At 48.8% G+C, this 25,210-nt stretch overlaps 1 protein-coding gene across 1 annotated transcript in view; it reads right to left on the reverse strand.

The window, feature by feature from the left end:
* LMF1 (lipase maturation factor 1) overlaps window positions 1–25,210 on the reverse strand; it is a 205,341-nt gene that overhangs the window by 138,078 nt on the left and 42,053 nt on the right. The window contains exon 2 of the mRNA XM_026083289.1: window positions 13,353–13,501. Within this exon, the coding sequence (XP_025939074.1) occupies window positions 13,353–13,501 (149 nt within the window). The remainder of the gene's footprint in view (window positions 1–13,352; window positions 13,502–25,210) is intronic.

A 25,210-nucleotide genomic window follows, 5' to 3' on the forward strand; every position in this document is an offset into this window, starting at 1 on the left:
GGAAAAAAAAAACTCAAAAGAAGGGAAATCCTGAATTTGGATTTTTACTTTATCTTGTGATATTAAACATTTCCTGAGAAAATCGAAAATGGTGTCTTGCACTTTGGAGTCTCAACTGATCAGCCAGCCTGTGCTGCCTTTTAACGTCCTGACCCCCGACTGTGTTACCCCCGAGAAAAAGTGCTTTCAATATCTTTTAAAAGCCAAATACATACAAATATATTTTAAAGACAAACCAGCTGTAATTTAGATAGTTTAGCTAATGCAATGTAATTAGCATCCAAATTAATACCTACAGGAGAGTCAGGAGCTTTGCAGGCTTAACCTAAGCAATGCATTTAAGGAGACTTGCTTTGCTGCTTGCACACACGACGAAAACTGCTTTGCAACTTGGATTTGCACACTCCTTATCCTTGCACGGTTTGCAACACCAACACAGCAGTTTCCCACTCGGGCAGCAGGGCTGGAGAGTGGAAACAGCCAGAAACAACCCCGGGACCAGCCTGTCCTTGATGGACCGAACCGTGGTGCAACCCCTTGGAGAAGCAACGGCAGCGGTACCAGCAAAGCCAAGCTCCCTGCACCATCACCACGTGGCCGCGGCGCTGAAGGCAAGTGCATTTTCACAGCAAATAGTGCGCTTTTTTCTGAAGTGTATATTCTTTGATTGCTTTTAGATTGTCTTTGGATCACACCTCAGCTTACCGATAACCTGAGCTGGGACCTGTCCGCGTCCCTCATTAGTTCTGCAGCATGTGCCAGGAAAGAGAGAGGGTCTCTCTGCTACCCGGGACGACCAACGGGACAACCAGCCACGCTACTCCTAAACCAAGCTGGACCCCAGCGCTTAAAGCACTGGGAGATCTGGAGGACCTGACATACGACTCCTTTAACATGCGACAGAAATACTAAAACACAAGGTTTGCTGTGCACAAGCAAGCCGACAGCCAGCGGAGCGCTGCCCGCAGAAGCGGTGCAGGTGGGCTCAGGGGCGCGCGGGGCAGGGCTCACCCACGGCGCTTACGTCCCCCGTTTTCTTGCTGTTATCCACCCCAAGTCCGTTCACTATTCCAGCTATTGTTCTGAATTTGAAAGGTAAGTCGTGAAGAATTTCTGGCTTTTATTTCAAGTTCAGTATTAAGCATCACCTTTGAATGCGGCGTTCATCAGGGGAAAGATGCTCCGGGGGCAGGACACCGCAGCCGTAACACAGTGGGTAGCAGTCCTCCCGCTGAGGCATAACGCTCGCCCTCTGAATTCCACGCTATTGATTACATTTTTTCCCCCCAAATGCCTCATAATGAACAAAATATTTAGCTCACAAGAACAGCTCCTAAGTAGGGCTGCAGTTTTTCTGAAAATTCAATACATTTTCTACAGTTCTTCTCTGCCTTGAGGCTCATATTATGACTCTGAAAGAGTTTACATACTTTTAAATAATTGTATAATTTATGAGTCTAAGCCTTCAACTGCAGAGCCGCGCGGGTACCAGAGGCTCGGTTCGGGCCAGAACAGCGCGGACAYGGAGCACAGAGCCTCCCGGCTCCTGCACACGTTGTTTGGGCGCTCGAGCTCTACGGCACGAGCGCAGGGAGAATGGTCCGATTGCGTATGCCGCAGAGGGGTATTTTATCCTTTTCTTTTAGAAATGTCACACAGTAAAGATGTGACACAGGTATCAGGCTTTTTGGAAACTTTTTAGTACAACTCTGACAGCAGCAAACTACAGGCTACAGCCGTGCCTGATGTTCACACAAACCTCTCATTAAATTAACAGCTGATAATTCAAACCTCTCCTCCTCCTTCCACGCAGAGACAGAATTAATGGGCTARAATACCACTTAGCCAGCAAATGACAAATTTATGCTCATCAAATGACACTGTTCTTTAAATACCTTTACTTAGTAGCATGAACCTTTGTGTTAGCAGTCCAGGTTCAAGCCTGTGCCAAGATGACRGGACCTCCCCAATTCCTAAATTCTGGCCCAGCATAGCAGGTTAAAGGACCAGGCTTCAAAACCTCTCTAAGGTTATTTGAGCTGCACATTATGCCGAACACTTCTCGAACGGCAGCTTTCCAGATAGGCTGGCTCCTGCCCTGCAAACCCCGGCTCTACCACTGCGCCGGGGAAGCAAGGCAGCTACGGGACGCAGAGGACTTTAAAGCCTCTCTTCCAGCAACGCTTTGCCCACGCTCGGACAGAATCAACACAAGTTATTGCAGGACTGGTTTTGAAAACAGTGGTCCTGGATRGTAATTCAATTCCTTCCCCGCTGTCACAGCCCATAACGGATCAGCAAGAAAATAAACATCCAACACAGCAGCAAAGGAAATACCTAGTTCTAGTGATTTTGTCGCAACGTGAGCAAGTGTTTCAGTGCAAAAGCTAAGCCAGAGTCACCACCAAATATGACAGAAAAGCACCAAAACTCCCTGTAAAATTCAGACGGGAGCGAAAAGCACATTTCTGAAGGAGAAGTCACTGCTGTTGATTTTCGTTTTGTTGTATTTGTTGTTGTTTTTCCCCCTGCTACCAGAAAGACCCTTTGAAAGCCAGCCATGACTGCATCAGCATTTGATTGACTTTGAAGACTCGCTGTAAGGAGTGGGTGAAAGGGATTTTGAAAAGTACTTGGCATTAACGGCTCCATGCCTTTTTAAGCCACTGAAGGAACAACAAGTCTTCCTGCCAAGGGCTATTACTAGACAAATGGAGAGAGATCAGAGGCACAAAGGAGGTTGCTAAGGAGTCAAGTGTGGGATCCCCGCAGAGAGGAGGAGGGCTGCAGCTGGGACGGCAAAGGTCAGAACATTGCAGACATCATTTTCCAAAAATTCCCATGAAGCCCCGGCGCTCGAGTCAGGAGTCTGGCCCTTCGGAGCTCTCCTATGAATAATGAGAAAGCCATAAAAGAAAGCGCCCTTTCTTCCCTCCTACCCACGCTAATGTAATAAAACAAATTAGAATAATTATTCTCAATTTCAGAGCCATAATGCCCAGGATCAGGGCACGCTTGTCACCAAAATGACAACTACATCCGTTTGATTCTTCTTCTTCTTTTTTTTTTCCCCTTTTTGTATTTACAAAGATCTCCCAAATTCCAACTTTTATTTCATTACATCTAATGTAATTTTACTACAGGCATCCAGATTCTGTTTGCTTCAAAGTCTTCATTATTTTTGCCAGAAAGTTCATCTCCCTTATTAGCTAATCACGTCCCCACCCTTTCCAGTAACCTTTAAAATGCCACCCACGTTATGACACTTTTAAAAGAATCCAAGGAAAAACAAAACAAAAAAGTGAGGATTTTAGCATAAACCACTAGTTTCTAAAATAATTCACTAAAGTTCGTTAAAAGAAGCATTTTTTCTATTTGTTAAAAAAAAATATATATATATATAGTGATAGGCACATAATCTGGAAATAATTAATCCTCCTTCTGTGAAAACACGTATCACTGGATGAAGGACAGGCAACATCTTTTACTATAAAATAATCACGAGAATTTAGTGGAAGAATTTATTGCTAATTATTATAAATCTCTTTGCACTGTTTCTTTCTTGGAGATTATCCCCTTAAATGATCTTTCTTCCTTTCTTCCTGTCAGATTCACAGGAGAAAACCCATCTTTTGTGCATGCTTGAAACACCAGCGGATTCAAGGTTTTTTGCAAGCCTGCGCCTGCCAAAAGGCGCCGGGGGACTGCAGCAAGGCCGCCGCGAGCTCGCCCCGCGGCGTTTCGCTCCAGCAGCTCGGAGGCCGAGGTGGGACTCCGGGGTTTGCGGTCCCGGGGCGCAGGGCTCGCCGGAGGCCGCGGGGCCGGGAGCCTCCCCGGAGCAGCGCCGCGGGAATCGCAGGAAGAAGGAACCAGGGGAAGGAGGGGGATGCGCTGGCGGGTCGCACGCCCGGCTCCCACGGCCATCCCCGGGGCCTCACGGCTGGGGCGGCCGCCACGGTTCAGCCCGGGATGCCCCGGGCCTCGGTGGCCTCCCCGTGGCCAGCGGCAGCAGCCGGGCCCGGCCGCAGGGAGCCGCGGGCTGCCGGGCGCCCGTCCATCCCATGCGGACACCGCAGGGGTCTCCAAGCTGGAACACCTGCACGAGCGACGGAGAGATTGGCAGCCTTAAACCCGAATTTCCTTGCTTTGGGCACTTTTAAATTAAAGTGGTAATGTGCTTTAAATCCTGTTTCCCTGCTTTTTCACTACACTCCTCAATCCTTTCCTCCAGAAACTAATCAAGATGTCTCAGACTCACTTACACTCTCTGCTCCAGTCACCTTCCCCGGTAACTTATTCCATATGTCCGCGATCCTTCGTGAGCCCCAGCCCTTCCTTAACTCCCTATCTGCTGCTGGTTTCCCGAGGCRGGGGTCCAGCCCGGCTCTCGAGTCCCCCCACCGCCCAACGGCACCACCGGCAAGGACGGTCGCTTGCACGCCGCCCCGTCCAGCTCTGCAGACATCGGCTGATCGGTCATTGCACGCTGCGCATCCCGTGAAGCATCCCGGCAGCGCTGCGCGCTCTCCGCCAACGGGGCGCTGCAAACCGATGCCGCCGCAAAATAAAATACCTACGAGAAACCCTGGAGGAGCGACCGGACCACCTCTCCGTTCGCAGGCCRGACGAGGCGGCGATGCACGCATGCGGGCGCACGCCGTGCCATGCCTGCAAAGCGTCGGCGCCTGCAGGGCCCCTCCGGGATCTCCACGGGATGGCGGCACGCGGAGAAGGACCCAGCAAAGAGGCGCAGCGGACGCCGGCTCAGCGCAGGCGGCTCCCAAGGCGCACGGGATGGTGGTCTCAGCGTGAGCAGAGGCGAGCTAAGGGGGCTCCTGTACCTCAAAGAAGGGCCCACAGAAGTCGCTTTGCAAATCAGACTTGATGGTCACAAAGCCCCCGATCATGCAAGAGACCGGGCAGAAGTGGGGGAGACTCCCAGCGYCTCCGAGCTAACCACGCGGACACGGCCCCCGCTGCCGTCCGGCCGTGGTACAGCACATTCGGCACCCTGCCTGCTTGCGGGACTGATGCGTTTCCTTCACCTTTTACATGCCCGTGCCCCAGCGCTGCGATAACCCGCGCTCCGCGCCATTTCTGGAGGGGAAAAAAAAAAAAAAAAAAAGAGCAGCTGCCAATATTCACAAGCCCTCCCAGGTAGATCTCCTACCTGGAGGGCTGCACGACACAAAAAACACGGGGATAAAAGGAAAGCGCACGTCGGTTCTCCACTTGCTTCAGGGACACACTACACGTGGCTTCCCCCCCTCGCTCACCGGGTCTGGAAGCACCTTGCATCCACACGACCGGCTCAGCTCCCAGAACTGCAGCCAACAGATTTGGACCAGAACAGCCAAATCCGAGCAGCAGCCCACTATCGTACAGTAACGGCGAGCAAACCCTTCGGCCCGGGGTGGCTGCTCGCGGAGCTCACCTCCGTGGCCACCGAACAGGGATGTGGCAGCCTCGTGGGACCGAGCGGGGCAGGAGTCTCGAGGTGTTTAACCTTCCCGATCCCCGTTTCTGACACACGCTCACACCGATGCCTTAAACCATACATAACGCGGGGAGGTGCCAGGCTCCACATTTGTCTCCCTGCTTATATCTGCTTTACTGATGGAAAGATGTGCTGGTAGAAGGTCACATCCCCACACTTAACTACTTCTTGCCAAAAAAAAAAAATCTGACGTGAGATTTGAGGAGCCATGGATGCTAAGCAGAGCTGACCCTCAGGAGCATCAGCAAAGAAATCATCACCGTCATGTCGACAGTCAAAAGCGTCAGCCTCTGCAAGCCAAGCCTCAGCTCGATGCAAAGCAAGCTCCCGCAGCAGCGCAGCCCCGGCATCACGCTGGAAACCAGACTGGGAGCGCTACAGCCAAGGCGCTGCAGGAAAACCACGCGCAGGGAGGCCCGAAGGTGCCCTGGCATCCTGCGCTGTCGTGATTCACCCACTGAGGCCGATTACAGGGGGCTCAACAGGATTCACATTGACTAAGGTTCCTCCCCAAAATCTACTTAAAATCATATTCACTTACTTCTATCCTTTTACATTTTTTTTTATAGTTATTAAGTTTTATCAATGCAACTACACTTGCATATGCAAGTGTTGATGAAAATCAAATTCTTGCATTTCTGAACAAGTGCTCTCACTACGTTTCCTGAACACTTACCTAATGAAGAAACAGAAACTGTATTTTATGGTCTACCTGTCCAGTCACTAATGGCCTTCGGGATCCACCCTAAAGCAAGATGATGCTGGCAGCTCATCAGCCTGCGACTGCTCCCCAGCACACAAGGCGCCGGGCCGGKATTCTGACTCCCCCAGCACGGTTTTCACCTACAGCAGGTAACTACACAGCACATATAAACTCRACAAAGTTGTCACCTACTTTCAAATCTCTTGTAAAAAAAGGGAAGGGAATAACATTTGCTGAATAAAGTATTAGCTACAAATTATTTTTCTCGGTGCTGATAAAAGGGGAGCTCGCAGGCAATACTGCTGTCTCAAACCAAACCAAACAGAAACTCGTCCACCTAAGAGGCGAAGTGCACGGCCGCGGTTAGTGCTGCACCGTCGCTGGAACCAGCAGCTCCCCAGCAGCACGGACGGAGCACGAATCCCAACACACAGCTGTGACTTGGCCTCAAAAAGCCTCGAGGTGCAGGGGAGACGCCGCTCCACCAGCCAGGGAAGCTCAGCTGCTCCTCCGGCACGTCCCGTCGCCGGAGATCGGGTGGTTATGGAAACCTGCCGTCGGGCTAAAGGGCTGCCAGACCCCTGAGCTGGCCGTGCGGAGCATCTCCCACGGCTCCACAAATCAGAGCGGCAGAGAGCTCCGAGCAAAACGACGAAAACTTCAAGCCACAGAGTACTTCTGAGGCAAATCGGCAGCATAAAAGTCTGTTTGTATCACTTATTTCCTAATAAGCTGCTCGCTCGCACAAAGGGACCGCTCTTCTGTTGCCTCTGCGTGTTCCTAAAACATCCGTCTTTACATCCTGCACTAATGGGTTATTAGGAACATCAAACATATAGATTGAATCACATAATTACGCCTTTTAAAAAGTCAGCAATATTTGAGCTCAGCCCAGCGCTTGCTGCCAATCAAACTGCAGAAGCAAAGGATGAATGTATTCCTCGCTTCTGGAACTGTGGCAAAGGAAGTATTTTACTTCTCTTAAGCTGCATCTTTCCTAAGAAAGCCCAACTCGATCCCAAGAAAGGCATGCACGATAAAGCAAGATCTGACCACAAATACTTTTCAAGGACTTTTGCAGAAAGGCCTTGCATATAATTCACTAATTCGAAATTTATTTGCTACCCTCAGAGGAAAGGACTAAACCTGAACTTCCAGAGGCCACGTGCCAGAGAGATCAATCCTTGCAGGCCGTTCCGGGCCTGGCACCCGTTCAGCAGCACGCAGGGACGGCATCCTGCTCCTTTGAACACGGGCAGGCCAAGCCTCAGCGCTCTCCCAGGGAAGGGGGATCGGAGCCGCTCGTGGCTTGCTGCGAGCTGCCCTCCTCGTGCACGCGTGTGCTGCGTGATGGGACATGTGGACCACGAAGCCTTCCGTGGCCCGTTTCAGACCCCATCCGCTCCCGAGGCAGAAGAGCTCAAACTTTTCCTCTTTGTTTCCCCTCAAACACGGCACTGTTCCGAGATGTGAACAACTTGCATGACTGATATTTTAGATGTGGATAAAACTGCATATTTCCTAGGACTGCTCGGAGGACTAGTTAGGAAGGAGCAAGACTGTTTTATACTAATATTGATCCGGAATACTACACTCACACACTTTGGAGCAAAACACACGGTTAAGATCAGCCGAGGAGAGAGCAAGGCTGGGCTGGGGATGCTGTTGAACAGCCGGGCAACATCCACCTGCTACATGGGAAGACACAAGAGGAGAACCAGTGGCAGAGCAAGAGAGCGGACATGCTACATCTGTGAGGTCCACAAGCTGCTTAGATGTCTTCCACCGGTTCTGTAGGTTTCTTTTGTATGCTTTATGTGCTAAAAAGTATAAACATATATCACTGCTCCAACAGTTCTTAACCGGGAGGTTGCAAGGAAGCCTGAGGGGTGAAAGGATATGGGAAGCTTTTGAGAGGATGGTTAATATACTCCAGTGGGGGCAATGACAACAAGTACGCAAACTCAGGGTTAGGGAATTTGGTCCCTTAGGTCCAGCCTCCCCTTCTTTAGAGGCAGGTTTATTTTGTATCCAACAAACATTGACCTTGATCTTCAGTTCCTTCATGGGTTAATACAAAAGGGACAGCAAACATCAGCGCTTATGTTGGTGCAAATTCTAAGCATTTACATGCAAATGTGAAGGCTTGAAATGTAGATGGTGAAGTTGCTAGAGCCCTGCAGGGAAAAGGTACCCAAATGCAACACACTGGAGGGGGGGGGGGGAGAGCTGAAGAGTGACAGTCACACCCTCATACTGGGCATGATATAGGAACCAACCTCAGAAAAAAGAAAAGCCATGGAACTTGGTCTTCATAAAATTCGACAAAAACAGTCACAGTAAACAACTGATCTTGACATTCTGAAGGCAGATCATCTTTGGGAGAAGAGAGGAGCTGCTGTCCTGGACAAGAGAGCAAAACCCAGAATGGAAACTCCCAGGGCTGACCACACCATTTCAAACCTCTGGGATGACAAGCTAAATTCTCTAACTCAGCAAACACCCTTTGCTCCTCACTTGAGTCTCAGAGGCAAAAGTTGCAAAACTCAGAGTTAGGATTTAAGAGACCACGTGGAAGTGACCACACTTCCACCAGAAGAGACACTTCTAAAGCAGCAGGTACATGCATGTGATGCTGGGCAATGAGACGGCTGCAGACATGGGCAGGCAACTCTACTGAGATGCCCACCCCTCCTTCCCTGGCACCAAGGTGGGCACGGCAGCCGCAGCAGAGCACTGCCCAGAGAAAAGAGAGAAAAGAGGCTTTATTGGGAGCCATCACATTGCAAAAGAAAGGCAAGCTTGCCTATTTAAGGCAAGTTTTAAAACTGCATATGGCATTGCTTAGCTCACATGCAGCACAAGGTGAGAAACGCAGAGCTGACCTGAGGGAATGCCATTCGCTTGGAAGATGGCATTTTACAAGGGAAACGTTACCCTAACCAGCTAGAAGGATCTCTGGAGATCTGTGGAGGAAAGTCTAACTTTCCTTCTGTGTAACATATAATCACTGCCAATCCCACCCATGGGAAACCTTTCCTCATTCCACATTTGTGCACATGTTTCAGCTCCTGCCCAGATTAGTGGAGAAATCAGAGATTGCCTTTGAACAGGTGCACCTGTGCTCTAGGAGGATACTTTGGTTTCACGCATTAAACTTGCTTCCCAGTGCCTGCAAGCGTCATTACCCCAGCCTAGAAGGAAACGTACACGTGTTTGGGCCACAAAACATTAAAGATATCATCAATCACTGATTTCCACTTGCTTGGAGCAGATCCCCCTCTAATGACCTTTCCACGTTTTACTCTACCATGCCTGTTACTTATATATCAGCAACCAAGACAGACAAAGGACTCGAGGGGCGGCATCTCTTTTGCAGCGAGCTCTCTCCAAAATAACTTGAGTTATTACCCTCTAGATAAAACTGAGAAGCGGTGCAGAGATAACAATAACAGAGCTCTTTCATGAGCATGGTTTTGCTTTATATCAAACTTGTCCCATAATTTAGAATATATATTACAATTAACAGGAACGGAGCAAAGCGCAGATGCAAACTCCATTCTAAAAGAAAAGCTGGATACAAACTTGGTGATTATGTAACTTGTTAAGAAAAATAGATGGATTTCTCTACACTTTGTGTCATGGACTGTCAGTCTCTTTTATAATCAACATCACGTCGGAGAAGAAGCGTTGCAGAAGCTGAGAAGCATCAAGACTGCAGAAGCCAGTCTCCATCTCCTGGGAACAGAAACTTCAGAGGGGACAGAGGGGTTACCTTGATATTTTCACCAAGTGTCAGCTGGTGTCAAATGGCCCAAATAACACACCAACAATGAAGTTGCTCCCAGCACTCCCATAACCCACATGCCCTGCAGTCAAAGTGAAGTGTAACTTGCATCTTGGACTTCACCAAGGATTAACAGGCAGCCTTACGGGATCTAATCTCAGCTCCTCACTAATCACTCCATGGGTCACACAGCTCTAGAGGACCCTGGGACCTCTCATGTCACAGGGCAGCTACATGAGTCCCAAACAACACCATTAAAGGCCAGCTGGCACCATGTTATTGCACTTACAAAACTTTAAGAACTTATATCTTTGTGGACAGCAAAGGTCTTATGAAGAAACCGTGCAGGTCAGCTACTAAAGTAGTTATTGTTCTGTGTAATTATTCTGCGTTTAAAGGAGAGGATAGGAAATTTAATTTGTAATAAAACATGGAGGGGCATTTCTGGCAGGCAGCAAGCCTTCAATTCCGTTTCCTGGAAGATATTCAAAATCCAAATGGACATGTACAACCTGCTCTAGCTGACCCTGCTTGAGCAGTGAGGTTGGATGAGATGATCTGCAGAGGTCCCTTCCAACCATAACTATTCTGTGATTCTGTGAAAATACTTGAAAACTACTATGAAACCCATGCGTCAATTTTGGCTAGTGCATTAAGCTTTGAGCTCTGCTTTAAAGTACAAATCCTTCCTTAGACGGAGAGCAGTTGCCCTGGGGACTTCGACCTCCTCAGCCCCATTGAGGGAAGTTGTGACTGGGACCTGCTCCAGCCAACTTCTGAAAATCTGAATTTTAACCAAATTAAAATACCGTAATGGGCTTCTTTGTCCAAATGAGAAGCAGGAAAACATCAGGAAAAACAGACACATTCCCACAAAAATTTAATGCTAGTGAAAAACTAATTTCTCATCCAAAAAAGCTTCAATAAAACTTCACTAGCCTAACACAATACCTTTCATATGTGCCGGACACACTGACCTAACTGCACACAGACCAGGATCTGAACATTCGTAATATTCACATGGGCTGCAAATTATGGTCCCCGGGGAGCTCTGCACCCGGCCAGCAGCAGTTCGTGGACCATCTTGTGCAGCACTGCCACCGAGCAGGGAACATCCCTCCGAACCCAGGCCTGCCTCCACGAAGACGGAGGCTTTGGGCAGCGAGCGCCCGCCGTGACGCCAGCCCGGCAGGACCCCGACTGCTGCTCTAGGCACCGATTCTGATGCCGCAGCAGAGCTGATGCTCAGCTTTATGAACTGTCTCACAGTTGACGACAGGCCGTTTTGGGGGATCATTTTCCTTTATTCCCTCCCGAGTTCATTCGCTGCTCTCCGCTTGGCTATCAAACTTCCCTTCTAATGTCGTTTACCCATAGCCAGCAACAAAGCTCTAGAGCCTCCCCGGCTCGGCGTCCTTCCTATCGGCAGCTTTGCTAGGAACCGTTCTAGCCGTTTTTCCAATAGCGCTTTCCCATCTATCCGGGGAAAAGATCCCATGGAACAGACTGCATGAGACTGAAATCGTTTTTCATTTACCCACCAAACCAGACTATCTTGTTTGCCATGAAGGTCCTGACCCTGTTTGCTCAGCCCTGCACGGAGACCTTTACATTAGCTCCATGTCCCCCTCCGATCTCGGGAGCGCCAGACGACCCTCTTCTCTACCCAAGTCAGCTTTCCTAAGAGACTGGGCTTCTGCTATCTRAAGTAAAGTGGAAATTACAAATGCATTGGGTCGCCTCAACCCTAGGATATGGTGACATTCAGAGCTGCATATGAAGGTTGGTTTAGTTGCTCTCTGACACCTGCCCGTTTTTTAAATTTTATTTCTGCTCTATATTAAGAGATTGATATCTAAAAATGAAGCTCATCCTATATGCTCAGAACCCACATCAGAACAGCACCATTCACATGGACTCCAACTGAAAGGCTTATGGCATTTTAAAAGCATTACAAATGTGACTTAGTCCTATAAACCCTTACTGAACATTTTCAACAGGCAGTTGCATTAAAATCTATGGGATTATCCACACATGCAGACATTTTATAGTCATAGAAAACTGTGCTGGAATAGACCTTAAGAAGTCATTTAATCCATCTCTACTGCCCCACAGCAGGACTAGATCTATTTAATTAATCATAAGTGAGAATTACAGGAACCAATCCCTCCAGCTTTAGGAAACATTTTACCAGTGCAAAATTTGGCAATGCTGCACAGTAGACATGGCCAAAAAAAAAAAAAAAAAAATAGCATCAAATAGTGGGTTTTGAAACACCAGTTGTGTGATGCATAGAAAAGAGGCATTTTTTCTGCTCTTTGAAGGTGAATTTCCTGAACAGCCATCAGCCAGATAGCCTCGTTTGGGTGCAGCAAACATGCAACATGATTTTCCAAGGATATCCAAAGCAATTCCACGTTCTCCGCTAACAAAGTTGCCTTGAAAATAGGTAACAGTAAGGTTAAGACCCCAAATGTTTTCCTTATTCTTTCATTTATTTATTAATGTTTAAGGTGAGAAGAAGAATTAAGAGCTTATTGAGCTTGATTACAGATTCCAGCCTCTCAAGAGCTGGGACGAGAGAAAGGTTTTAGAGAAAGTCGACACAGGAATATCCACCCCACCTGCCTTCAGTCTTTAAAAAAGAAGATCCTTGACTTAAGATGATCCTTGACTTAAGATGATCCTTGACTTAAGATGATCCTTGACTTAAGATGATCCTTGACTTAACATTTTGGATATTTTGAAAGGCCCAAAATCCTGATGCAGATCACAGGATAGCACCCTGCCACACCTTTATTTTAACAAAGATCTGTCACTTCCTGATGGATGCTTTCATAAGCTACTTGGGAATTTCCATCGGCACTTGGACAGGAACGCAGTGACTGTTTGCTTTGAACGCACGGAGCGGAGAATGACATTTCAGTAAAGCACACACAAAGCAAAAATAACTCAGTGCAAAGCTGCAGGTTCCTGGGAATTACCCATTGGATTCCCAACCACCTTATCAAAAAGCCACAATGCCCAAGTCTTAAACTTCACTTTAATTCCTTTTAAAGAGCCAATCACAAGTACAGCACCAACATGTCAACGCACATATTCTTACCCCTGTGTTTGTCCTCCTTAAAAATAAACAGCAATAAAAAGACATTGAAAGACTATGAAACAGAAACATCAAGCACTTCCTGATGCATTCTCCTTCCTTTTGAACTAGAAAAAATCCTAAACTAGAAGACTCCAACACATTGTACCAGCGATGGGTTTTCTGCTACGACGAAGCACTTGAAATAAATCTTGCCCCTAACGCTTTGGGACACTCCTTTTGCTGCCACCACCAAAGAGCAAAAATGGAAAGTTGCACTTACCGCTCCAAGCATAATTCTGAAAATCAGCCACCGAAAGCCCCAGATGACGATGGTGGAAGGCGGAGTGTGACTGGGCAGTCGGGAGAGGGTCCAGAGCGGGCAAAGGAATATCCCCAGGAACCCTGTTTCCAGCAGCTGTGATTCCCATCCTGTAGGGCCAACATGCAAGAAACAAATAAATATATATATTTATTGTAGAAATCTTAGAAACTATCTTTTCACAAATTTTAAATACACAAGAAGAATTTTTTCTGTTTTATTTAACTTGAGGCAAATTAGCTATAATACACGTATCACACTAAGCTACACAAAATTAAAACAATTTACAAGACAGTGTCAACTTCAGTAAAATACATCACTGTACACCTGTAAATGTATTTCCCACTATTAGTATCTTTAATATCTAAGACCATATTATCTCAGTTTATCCATCGATGACACGACAAGTACGTTTGGTGAATTTGGCTGCACTGTTTTTCTCCGAGCGCGATCTGTCACATTTCTTTGCTGTTTACATGGTTATTTTATGCAGCATGAAAAAAGAGGAAAAAAATGTACTTTTATGAAGCAAAGGAAAAATACAACTTTCAGCACCCTGGGAACTGGCAAGATGACCCAGGGACACAACTAATTAGTGCCACTATTGATCGCTTTAGATTATGGATTGAGTGAGCCACTGAAAACATAAATCCACAAAGCAACTTCATTAGGAGGGAAGAAGAGAACCTCACACCACGACAACTGCATCAGCCAACGTCTAAGGAGGCCTGTTACCGCCCGCGAACTGCCATCTGCACAACCAGCTTTGCAAGAAACGAGTCTTTCCAAGTAACCTTAGAACTTCAGTCCTGTACCGTGTGCCCCTAATGCGGCTCTGTGCAGACCAACACGTATTTTTTAGCGACTTGCTGGTTGCAGCGTGGAGCACCACCTCCTCAAAGCGGCAAAAGGCTTCTCCGTGCTGTCGTGCCGAGGCGCTTGCAACACCAGCGCGGCAGCTTGGAGCATGCCGACACCTTTTCCTCTCTCTTTGACAGAGAAGGCAGCCATCCTCCTACTGAGAAAGGCGGTACCTCACATGAACGCTGGCATTTTTAGTTGTTCTGCATGGATTCATCAATGCAGCCACCTGTAACACAACTGGTGGCACACAATCTTTTTTACCTGAAAAACTGGAGAAAGCGGAAAACTAGCGAGCATGTGCAAACCATCACTGTAAACCTGGCTGGAAATCTACTTTCACATTGCACACCGCTGTCCAAAGCTGGCAGTGTCCGAGAAACGTGCGTGGAGGATTTTCGTTGCGAACCTGCTAGGCCCCAGAGGCGAACGAGCCAGGTCTTTGCTGGCCTGCGCGGCCCATTTCCAGCGACGTCGCTGGAGTCGCGCCAGGTGGAGGAAAGGGCAGGCTTCTGTCTTCAAGAGAGGATGATTAAAATCACATTAAGTCTTATTCATCATCAGCTTCAACGTGCAACCAGAAGCTCTGAATCTTTAATCACAAAGAAAAATCATAATGAAAAGAAGTCCAAATCATCCATCAAGCTTGCTTTCCACACTACTGGATTTGGTGTAATTACTCTAGATTTAATACCAGTATAGTGGAGATCAAAACACAGGCTTATAACCACATGATAAACCTGTTACCTGAGATACTATAACACTTTGGAGAAGACTGGCTATAACCTACTTCATGCAAATCAGACTTTGCATTTTATTTTCCCAGCAAAGCATACAGCACAAATATYGAAATGCTCATTCAGAAGGAGCCAGAACACAGCAGTTATGTTTGGACAGGTGAAGTCAGACCTCCACCACATTGTTAAGAAACAACATAGTGATGCCAAAAACTAATTAAAGCTCCCTGCACCAACTTTATCCTACCTCTAGGTTTTTATATATATATATATTAATTTTTAAATATTTCCATGTGAAACAATTGCCCTTTGAAGCCATGGCGAAGGGCTAAGTCAGAGCAATTCTGAAACTTCACCAAGTTGGCTGGAGCCATCTGAGACCTTGCTCTTTCCACCTGTCTGCTACCACCACCGTAGCTGGGACTTGCTCGGGGACCAGGAGAGCATCCTTGCTCATTACGGATACACGCGGCTCTCGTGGCCAAGCATTGCCAAAACCGCCCTGCACTCGCTGCGCCTGCACACGTCACATCCGACTTGGCAAACCTGGCTACAGTACTGCAAGAAATAAAAGTTCAAAGACCCGAAACGCAGCTTGTTTCGCAGCGACTGGAGGTGGCACACACCTACAGGCCAGAAAGCAGGTAACGCCGCGGATCGCTCGCAGCCGTGCACTTTCCCAAGGGCCCTTCAGGCACTTTCCTAGCTGTAAAGCAGCAGAGGCGAAGCTTGGTCCGTAATCATCACCTTCCCTTCAGCTCTGCTTAAACAGGTAGGGAAAACACCTCTTTGGAGCTGGAAGGAATTCATAGCTCTACGCGAGACACCTGACTGCACATCAGGTCTAGATTATCAAAACTCGTGATTTGGCTTGTTGTCACACAAGCATAAATATGTTGAATTCACTTTAGAATATTTTTAGCTGCAGTAATGGAACCTCTTCTTTTTCTTAATACGAACGAGGTCCCTTAAATCAAAACGTAACGATTTTTAAAAAAGAGATTATTGTACTTTGAATAGCTATTAAAAAAAAATCCCCATTCTTCCTCCATATATCCTGTGGTTTCTAGAACAGATCCTCCAACTGCCAAAATTAGCGCCTCTGAGAAGAGAAGCGAAGTATATTGTTATACAAGCAGCTGCACCAGAACAGCAATGGCCAATACAAAATGTGAAAGGTTAATTGTTACTAAACCCAGCCACGAGCAGCAGTTACGGGGCTAACTGGCACCAAAACGGTAGTATATCTCGCGCGTTGCTGCCGGCACAAGAATCCCACTGTTATCGGCGTTTTCATATGTTAATCGCTGTGTTCCCCTGCAGACGCATCCTATGCGCGCTGGGTCGCTGAGCAGGAAGGCGCGAGCCTCCGCGTCTCCGACCGCCCTGCAGGGCCGTACGCTCGCCCTTTCCCGCGGCGAGCGGCGTCGCCTCTCGCCCGGCAGGACGCGGCAGCAGGTTTTATTTTATTTTGAAAGCCAAGCTCCCAGGGAGGTGCTGGTGCACGTGGGGGGAAAGCGCGCTAAAGCGATCCAGGCGGCGCGTTTCTCGTGCGTGGGATGTGTCGTACAAGCACGCTGCCCGTGCACGTGGATGCACGCATGCACGGGAAGCCGCAGCAGCCCCAGTACACATCCGAGTCCGGCCCATACCTGCATCCCTTGCTCCAGCRGCCGCGCAGCCACCGGCCGGGGCTGGCTCGCGGAGGAGCAAACRCCGCTCCCCAGCTGTTGGGAGAAACCTCTTAAATTACCCGCTGCCGACACCGGGCGCTGGCAGCGGGCGCAGCTAAGCCGGCCCCGAGCGGGGTTTAACTGCAAGTGCAGCCAAGGACAAACTAGGGTCAGCACCGTTTCAGGAGTCTCCCTTTTTTTCGAACCTCCTCGGCTCGCAGCTCATTCCCGCTCCGACTGATCAGCACCGGCTGGCAGCAGTGGGCGGATTTGCCAGCGCAGACGAAGCGCGAGCGTCGTGCTGAACTTGCCCCGATCTGGTAGCAAGGTCGGCAGCAGCAGAGCAGAGTCGAGCTCCTGCTAAGGGGAACAAGTTTAAGATGCAGAAATGCACGAAGAGCCTCCGATTTATTAACAGCCCTCTTCTCGAAGAGCCGCAGCTGGTAACGTGGTCACACGGATCGGCCTTTTGTACCGGCACACACCGCCCCGACAGGCGCGTACGCCGTCCTGGGCAGCTCCTCGCGCCGGCGGGTCGCGGCACTGTGCAGCCCCGGTTCCTCCTCTTCCCCCTACCAAACACCAAAACTCTCCCCTTCCTGGTTTGACTCACACTTCTATCCCCCATTTTTTACTTCTGGTGGAAATTTTGCAGCTTCCCCAGTTTCGCTGCTGCCTCTGGATATTACATTTTCCCCTTTCCCATCTTACTTTGCACTTCATTTCTCCCAGTGCTGCTCACCTGGAAACCGAGCTGGTCCCGGCCTCTTCTCACATTAGCCTTCCCCRTGTCAGCAGCCCCACTTCCCTTGTCCACGGTCTTCCCAAACTCCTGTCCCACTTGCTTACCCCACTTTCACCTTCTCTCCCAAAGTCAGTCACCTATTTCTGTTTGCATTTTGGCTTAAAACTACAGGCTGGTCTAAGCCTTAAGCTCAGGTGAAAGATCAGACATAGGTGTGAACTGTTTTTAACACGGGCTCATCCCTGCCTGTAACTTGTCTTTCCTCTTCCAGGCAGAATCACGCGCTAATGAAGCATGTTTTGATGCCACTCCACCTGCAATAAAAGCACTTGGTATGGCAGGATTACCGGAGATGCTAAGTGCATCGTCTTTTCTTCTAAAAATTACAGCTAAATCATGAAGGCTTTGGCAGTAGTGAGCATGCTGTTCAACACCACAACTGTATCTACGGCAGAGGGGAAAAGGGGGGCAGCTCTGCTCCATCTTGGATTCACTTTACAGTAAATTGATATCAGAAAGCGAGATTATAAGATCCATCAGCAGAAACCTTGCATTTCTCCTAACTGCTGCCTTATGAGCAGTTGTTCACATCCACCCCTTAAAAGCCTCCTCGGACTCGAGCATCCCTCGCAGTCCTGGCAAGGCACAGAGGCGGCAGCCACCTGGCTGCTGCACGTTGCTGAGCCGGAGCTTCGCCACCTTCTAATGCTGCTTCTGAGGCTCGCAAAGCCCGAGGGCACCGCGGCACCTGCACGAAACCAGCTGAGCCTGCAAGCCCCAGCGGGGAATGCAGCAGGAGCAACAGTTCCTTACCTGCTCCTTCGTGCTTTCCAACAGCATCCTTCTCCCTACCTCACCCTCCTGCTTTTGCTGYCCCGTGATCCTCATTAGGGAGATGCACTCGTTACTGCCGGGGGGACCGGAGGCAGCACCAGGCACCGGAGCATCCGCCACCACCACTGCACATCAGGGGAACCGCATATCAGACCCTCCGACACGCTGCAGAAAATCCCAGCCTCGGCATTTCTCAGGATGCTTCTAGCACGGCAAAAGCACCGACATGGAGGAGGCCATYCCACCGCCCCGGCCAGGCCCAGGGAGAGTCGAGCAACCCCCGCCGTGCAGAGGGAACGGCACGCGATGGGCACCCCGTGCTTTCAATGGCACCTCCAGGGCACCAGAARAGAAACCGAGGAGCTCGCAGCAGCTCGCAAACCCAGACACCCGGTGCCCCTTAGGGAGCGAAGACGACTGCTGGCCGTTAGCGTTGCTAATTCACCGTGCGTAGCGACGCTTCCCAATCCTAGTATTTTAGGAACGAAATCCAGACCTGTACAAACCAACGGGGTTTGTTTTTTTTACAAATGGCAGCGGACACCACTAATCCCGCGGCGCTTCGGGACGGCGGGGGGAGCTCGCAGGTGAAACGCGGGCCCTCAAGCCGCGAGCCACGGCATCCTCGCGGGCGCCTTTTCCAAGCGGGGGCCGCCMCCGCGGGCGCACCGCGGCCCCCGCCGCCCCCGGCGCACACTGATACTGCTGGGAACGCCGGGGTCACGTTGCTGACCCACCTGCTCCCGCTGCCGGCAGTTGGATCTCGTCGGGTTTCAGCAGCTGCGGGCCGGCACAATGAGCGCCATTGTCAGCGCCCCGCGCCGCCGCACAGGCGTCCGCGAGTTTTTTTCTTATTTCTCCCCCCCCCCCCCAAAAAATGAAATAAAATAAACCGCCAATGGTGGCTGCGCTTGCCCCACGCGCGTCTCAAATGTTCGTTACGTGCTCCCAACTYGGTGCAGCAAAATACGGAGTTTGGCGTTTTCTGAAATCTCCGCCGGGGAGAGGGGGAGGGCAGCAGGGCGCCGGCAAGCGGCGGAGAGGATGTGCCGAGGGGCCCGGGGAAGAAGGCGAGCGGAAAACGGGCCAGGGAAAAACGCAGAAAAGCTTTCCCGTTTTCCTTTTTAAGCTTTTCCCGTGATTTGCTGCTTCAAATTTAGATAAGGCCCTTCCTCCAAAAGTTTAAACTTGCTGCTAGGAATTGGAGCTGACATGAACTGATCTCCAGAGCCAAAAGCCATTTGCTGCCTGAACCGGGAGCCGCGAGCGCCGGCGCGGTGCAGCACTCACCGGCGCTCCGCGGAAGCACCGCACGCTTTGGCAGGAACAGCCGATACACTGCAGAAAACATTACTGGTACTTAACATATAAAAAAAGTCAATTTGGTACAAACATTCTCCAAAAGAGTCCAAAGCAGCACCGTTATGGCTCCCTATAGGCAGTATTATTTCTAAGGGGATATAGATTATACAGCATTATATCATTAAGSTTTCCAATTTTCTTCTTTATGTTATTTACCGTCAAATACCTGATGGAAAAAACAGCAGAGTTATCGGAGCTTGTCCACGGCTGCAGAGCAAAGCCCCGACGCCACCTTTCTATGCAGCCCCGGACGCTGCCCCTTTGGCTTCCCGGGGTCCCACCGCAACCTGCTATTTACATGGACAACAGCAGAGAAGGCCAGGAAGCCTTCAAAGCTAAATACAAAGCAGCCAGGTCCAAAGAGAAGGATATTTCTTATTTTCAGTTAACCTATTTTTCCCCAGAAAATCCTTTGGTCGAAATCAAAAAACCCCTCACCTAGCTATAACAATATAAATAGCTCAGAGAATTTATTCTTACTAGTTCCCATTTTGTCCTAAAATATGGGATAAGGTGCAGTGGCAAACCAGCTCTCCCTGTATATTCAGACGTACATGCACAAAGCGTACAGAGGGCACGTTTGCACGGCACAGACAAATGCTCCGACAGCGTGCGCACGTTTTACAGCTTTCTCTTTTGCAGCCAGCGCGCAGAGGAGCCGCGGAGCCGCTAGCGCAGCTGTCTTCCTATGAATATTGTGTGTCACGCTCGCCGGCAGCCAAAGCAAGGAAGATRCCCAATACGGACATGTTTATCATGGAATTAGATTAACTGCTACTGAGCCTCTCCTCTCTACCTCCCTGAAATTTAGTATGATATAATATAAACTACAGAGCTGAAACGCCTTTCAAAAAATACGATGTGCTGGGCTAATGTTTATATTGTGAATAAGGACTTCAGCCTGCAGACACTCGCTGCGACCACCTCCGGCAGCTTCACCGCAATAAATGGACTCACGCCTGGCAGGAGCGGCAAGCGGAGCCGCGGAGCGCTTGCCTGCCGGCGCATGCCCCCGGCCAAGGCGCTGGCTGCGTCCCCCCCCGGGACGCCCAGCAAACCGCTTCCTCGCTTACAGCAATAGGAACCAAATTAGGAACACGCAGAACTTTACYGACATAAATACTCCTCACGTAAGTGCATCTTGTCTTAAAGGAGGACCGTCAGGGCAAACGTGGCCCTCTCTTCCAACAGCGAAAGGGAAACCTCAAGAAACGCTGGAAGATAAGTGTTTCTACTTTTTCCTTGCCTTCTTTTTTTTTTTTTTTTTTAGAACAAAATACTGCATAAATCACTACAGCTTTCATCACCCACAGTAAAAGCTTCCTAAAGGGAAGCAGAGGTCCCATCTATCCTAGCAAAGAGCTGCATCTTTTTCAAGTGTGTTACTAACCCGTTCTCCAGTAAGTTAAAATCCTGCGCCTGTCAGCTAACTACAAAGTCCTTCATCTTCAGCGTGAATTACTGGCCACGCTAACATCCATGGCAAAATCACCACCAGCTTCAGCCGGGTTTGGCTTTCAGGCAAAGGTTTCACATGTCTTAGTTGCCACCTGTTGAAATGTGCTTTTTCCTCCCCCTCTCTGCTGAAGACAAGAGCAAAGGGATGCTGTCGTGGGGTGGGCTCACCAACCAGCCCCAAAGCAGGGAAGACCAACGCGGTGCAGAAGATGACTGTGAAAGTCCGACAGGAGAGGACCTGTTGGAGCTGTTGGGCCATTTCAGGCATAAAGGTGGCAACAGCTGGATCTAACCAACTCCAACGGGATGGAAGAAGGAAAGCTCTGAGAAGCAGAGCATGTTCAGCGACTCGCTTTAACCCAGTGTGCAGAAGTTTGCAGTCGTAACCAGGTGGGCGATCTGAACCCCAGAGGCGCTGGGCTCTCCACAAGGCATTGCCAGCAGTGGCATTGCCCCYTTTTTTGTCTTCCTCGCAGTCTTTTTTCCCTTTTTCAGAAAGGCAACAAATCTATCGAAGGGATAAAGACTCACTCACCTCCTCCTCTGGCTTTCCAAATATCACTAAAAAGCAGAGGCACAAAGAACACATACGAGACACGTTCAAGTTTGTGTCAAGTTTAAAAGGTTTCCCAGGGCTCCCTATGGAAAAGATTTCTGGCAATTCCTAATAGAAATACCAGATCTCTATGCAGTTACATAATCATTCTATAAACATGAAAAACCTGTTAAAAATGTCACAGAGCAGTTCTGAATCTGCTCCATCAGCAGGCAAAGCATGCATGCAAGGCTGAACTCCAGAGCACTTTGGGTCTTCCAATTACCCAGGGAAAGTTAAGTCCTGGGCATTAACATCGTGCACAGATTCACTCACAGGCAGCATCCCAAATCATAGCTTGCAACTCAGAGAGCTCTGAGAAACCAACTCATTACTAAGACACTGTTTTTCTTTGAAATTCATGGAAATCCCTTGCACAGGCAGCGTGCCTGTTGTATCTTTGCTCCACAGTGTATGGCCACCCACAGCTTTAACTGCGGCTCTGTCCGGGAAGGTCAACCTTCCACCTCTACACCACGCTCTGCACCTCCGCTCTGCTGCAACGGGAGAGAGGAGGTGCCCTTCAGCCCTGTGACTGACTCCTGCCAACTTTCAAATGCCTTAAGTACAGGAAARACCTCTTTTCACCTCATGTATGGCAACAAGCTTCAACTTTAGGACCTGAGAATACTGCAGAGCAACAAGAATGCTTCATTAAGTCACAAAAAAACCCCCCAAGGCTTTCATATTCTAGCACCTAAATGCAAAGAGTGCTGACCCTAACCCTAGAAGGGCATCTTAACTTGGACGGAGAAACAAGGAGAGATGATTTAAAAAAAGAAAGAAAAAGAAGGAAAAGAAAAAGTCAGTCCACTCCAGTTCTGAGGAAAAGACAACGAAGAAAGAAAATGATTAATGACTTCTCAACTCTGTCGTGCCTTTCACTGAAGGATCTCAGAACAAAGAGGTCYGTCTCTCAAGCCTTCTGCCCACAGGGTCTTAGGTCTTTCCAGAGATATGAAAACTGACGGCAGAGAGCTTCAGGCCAGAGTCCCCGGTGCCGCCCYGTCCGCAGCTGGAGCACTGCTGCTGCGGACACCAACACGCCCTGAACTAGCTTCCCACAGTCAAAACTCTGCTGCATCAATTTTCTCAAGTACCACTTAAATTAAATGTTTCAAATTTCTCATTTGCTAAAGAGGTAACAGACTAGTGATACTTAACAGTTCTGCAGCCAACAGAATAGTTCTTGATGTTGTTGAAAAATTTGGAAAGATGTTATCAATAACTTTTGTTCTTAAAGTATAAACCACCCAGAAAAAAAAATTTAGCATAAAAACTTTTAAAAGCTTCCAAGTGCTCTCCAGGGTAGTCATTAGAAACTACTTAGGTAACAGGAGGGCGATAACAGTGAGTTAATGCAGCGTTAAATTAGCCCTCCTTCCATGCAGAACTTTAAGTGACAGAGGAATCAGTTGGGAAGATTTTTATTTTATTTTTTAAATAATGAAGTTAATGGATTTCCTGTTTTTAGCTCTGTGGGCGGCTGTCATTTTGAGGGATCCGTATATACTGTATTTAATTACTCTGTCTTAAAGAAACTAAAATAATTTCATCTGTGTTCATATGAACTCACTGGCATCAGTATCTCTCGAGCGTGGCCGTCAACGCAAGGAGAACATCCAAGAGCTGCTGCTTGGCACTGAGGTGTGTTTTGTTTCTAGAGGCTGCTGTAACCACAGCAGCCACCGCTCACTAATCGGACTCCTCAGCTGCTCAAGCCATCCCTCAAAACCTTCACATGGCCAACAGCCACAGGACCCGTGCTACCAACCTTGGTGAGCTGAAGGGGGTGAGCACCAGGAGTGCTCCAGAGCCAGGAGATGACAGTGGCTTTCTAGGGTACCCAGGTGGCCTCCTGCAGCACAGCTGAGGTTGGCACGGTGCTGGACCCCAGTGCAACCTGACACCAACTTTAACAGCTCCTCTGGACCTCTGGACCTGACACCAGCTCCTCTGGACTCACTCCCACGGTGGGGGGATTTGCCCCATTTTCCCCAGTAGACTATTACAAGGAGAGTCACCATCGCCAGTGTCTGGGCTGTCAATAAATTAGGACAAACATCAACAGGACTGGGGCTGGTCACAAGCATGAGAGCATCCTGCAACGGTCCACTAATCACATGCCACACACAACTTCTTAAATAAAATAGGAAGTGACAGAAAGGATTGATTGTGAAACAAGATGCCGAAGAACAGAGCTGGGAACAGAAGCAGAACTAAAGGAGAGGCCAAGAAACAAAGCGATACAACCACGGCCAGATGAGACGAGCTCTTTAATACTGGTGCTCCACGTTGCATTAGGGCACAGCAGAGTTCTCTGCGAGGGCTATGAATTCCCACTCAACCAATTCTCAGAGGAAGAAAAGAAAGCGACTTTAAAGGATCGAAACAAAAAGCCTCAAGGCACAGAACAATCCCTGGCTGACGGGAGTCTTTGAGGGATGCTTTCCCTGTGAAACCGATAACCTGCCTACTGCAGAGCTCTATTCCCCTTTGAAGCTGCTGGCTCCGGTACTGCTGGAAACAAGTCTTGATGGATCACTGGTTCAAATCCAGTATCGTGATTTCTGCGCTCCCCTGAGCTGAGGTTCAGGTATACGCTACACGTATCAGCAGAGACTATCTACTGCCAGGTTCCCATGGCACTAGAAAAATAAAAGGGAAAATATGTATCATCACTAAGGAACTTTGGTTCCTGGGACAAATAATTATAACCTGGGAGGGATTTTCTTTCCAATTATCCTTTCTCTGTTGATCTCTTTGAAGTTCATGATAGAACTAAAAGCCAGTTACAGTTTTCTGGTGAGTTTTCACTCTGGAAATGCACACTGATCACATGAAAAGAATACCTGATGGCACAGCCAAGTGCACAGAGTCAGGAGTTTTTGGCTTAAAAGAAAATAAGTAAAACCAGAATATACTCAAAGGACAAGAACAGCAAAGACTGAACCCTCATCTACCAAACCAAGACAGTCAGGGTTTGTTCAGGAACCAGTAATTATTATACACATTCCTGCCATGTCAATGAAAAAGCCTGAAACCCATTTCATGTAAAGAAATCCTATTTGCTCACTTCTGAGCTGGTTCATACAGGGCTCTGCAAGTGCAGTGCTGTTCTCGGCAGGGAGGTGTATACAGGCGTCCTGTACGGACATTTGCAACACCTTCCCTCCATGAAGCTCATGCCAAATTAGTGAGTGAAACCACTCAAAAACCCTTCCTTATAATTAAGGGTCAAGCAAAGCTTTGGGAAGTTGAAGCAGTGGGTCTGAAGCCTGGCGTCAGTAAGAGAGAGGGAGTCTTGGCTCCCAGCCCTCTTCGGCAGGGAAGCGAACACCTTCCTCCCAGCACTGATGAGGTGCTGATATGGGCCTGATTGGGTCAGAAGTGAAATTTTGCCCCAGCATGATCCAGATATACCAAAAGGCCATGGCTGTTGCACACAACACACTCTTCCTAGCTCAGCTTGCTTCTCCCAGCAGGGGCCTGGTCCTCCTTTCCCGTGAGCATCCCCAGGTACTCTCCCACCAAAGCTGCTGGAGCCATGGGCG

The sequence above is a fragment of the Apteryx rowi genome, unplaced genomic scaffold, assembly GCF_003343035.1.
Source record: "Apteryx rowi isolate R43461 unplaced genomic scaffold, aptRow1 scaffold_6, whole genome shotgun sequence".
Lineage (NCBI taxonomy): Eukaryota > Metazoa > Chordata > Aves > Apterygiformes > Apterygidae > Apteryx > Apteryx rowi.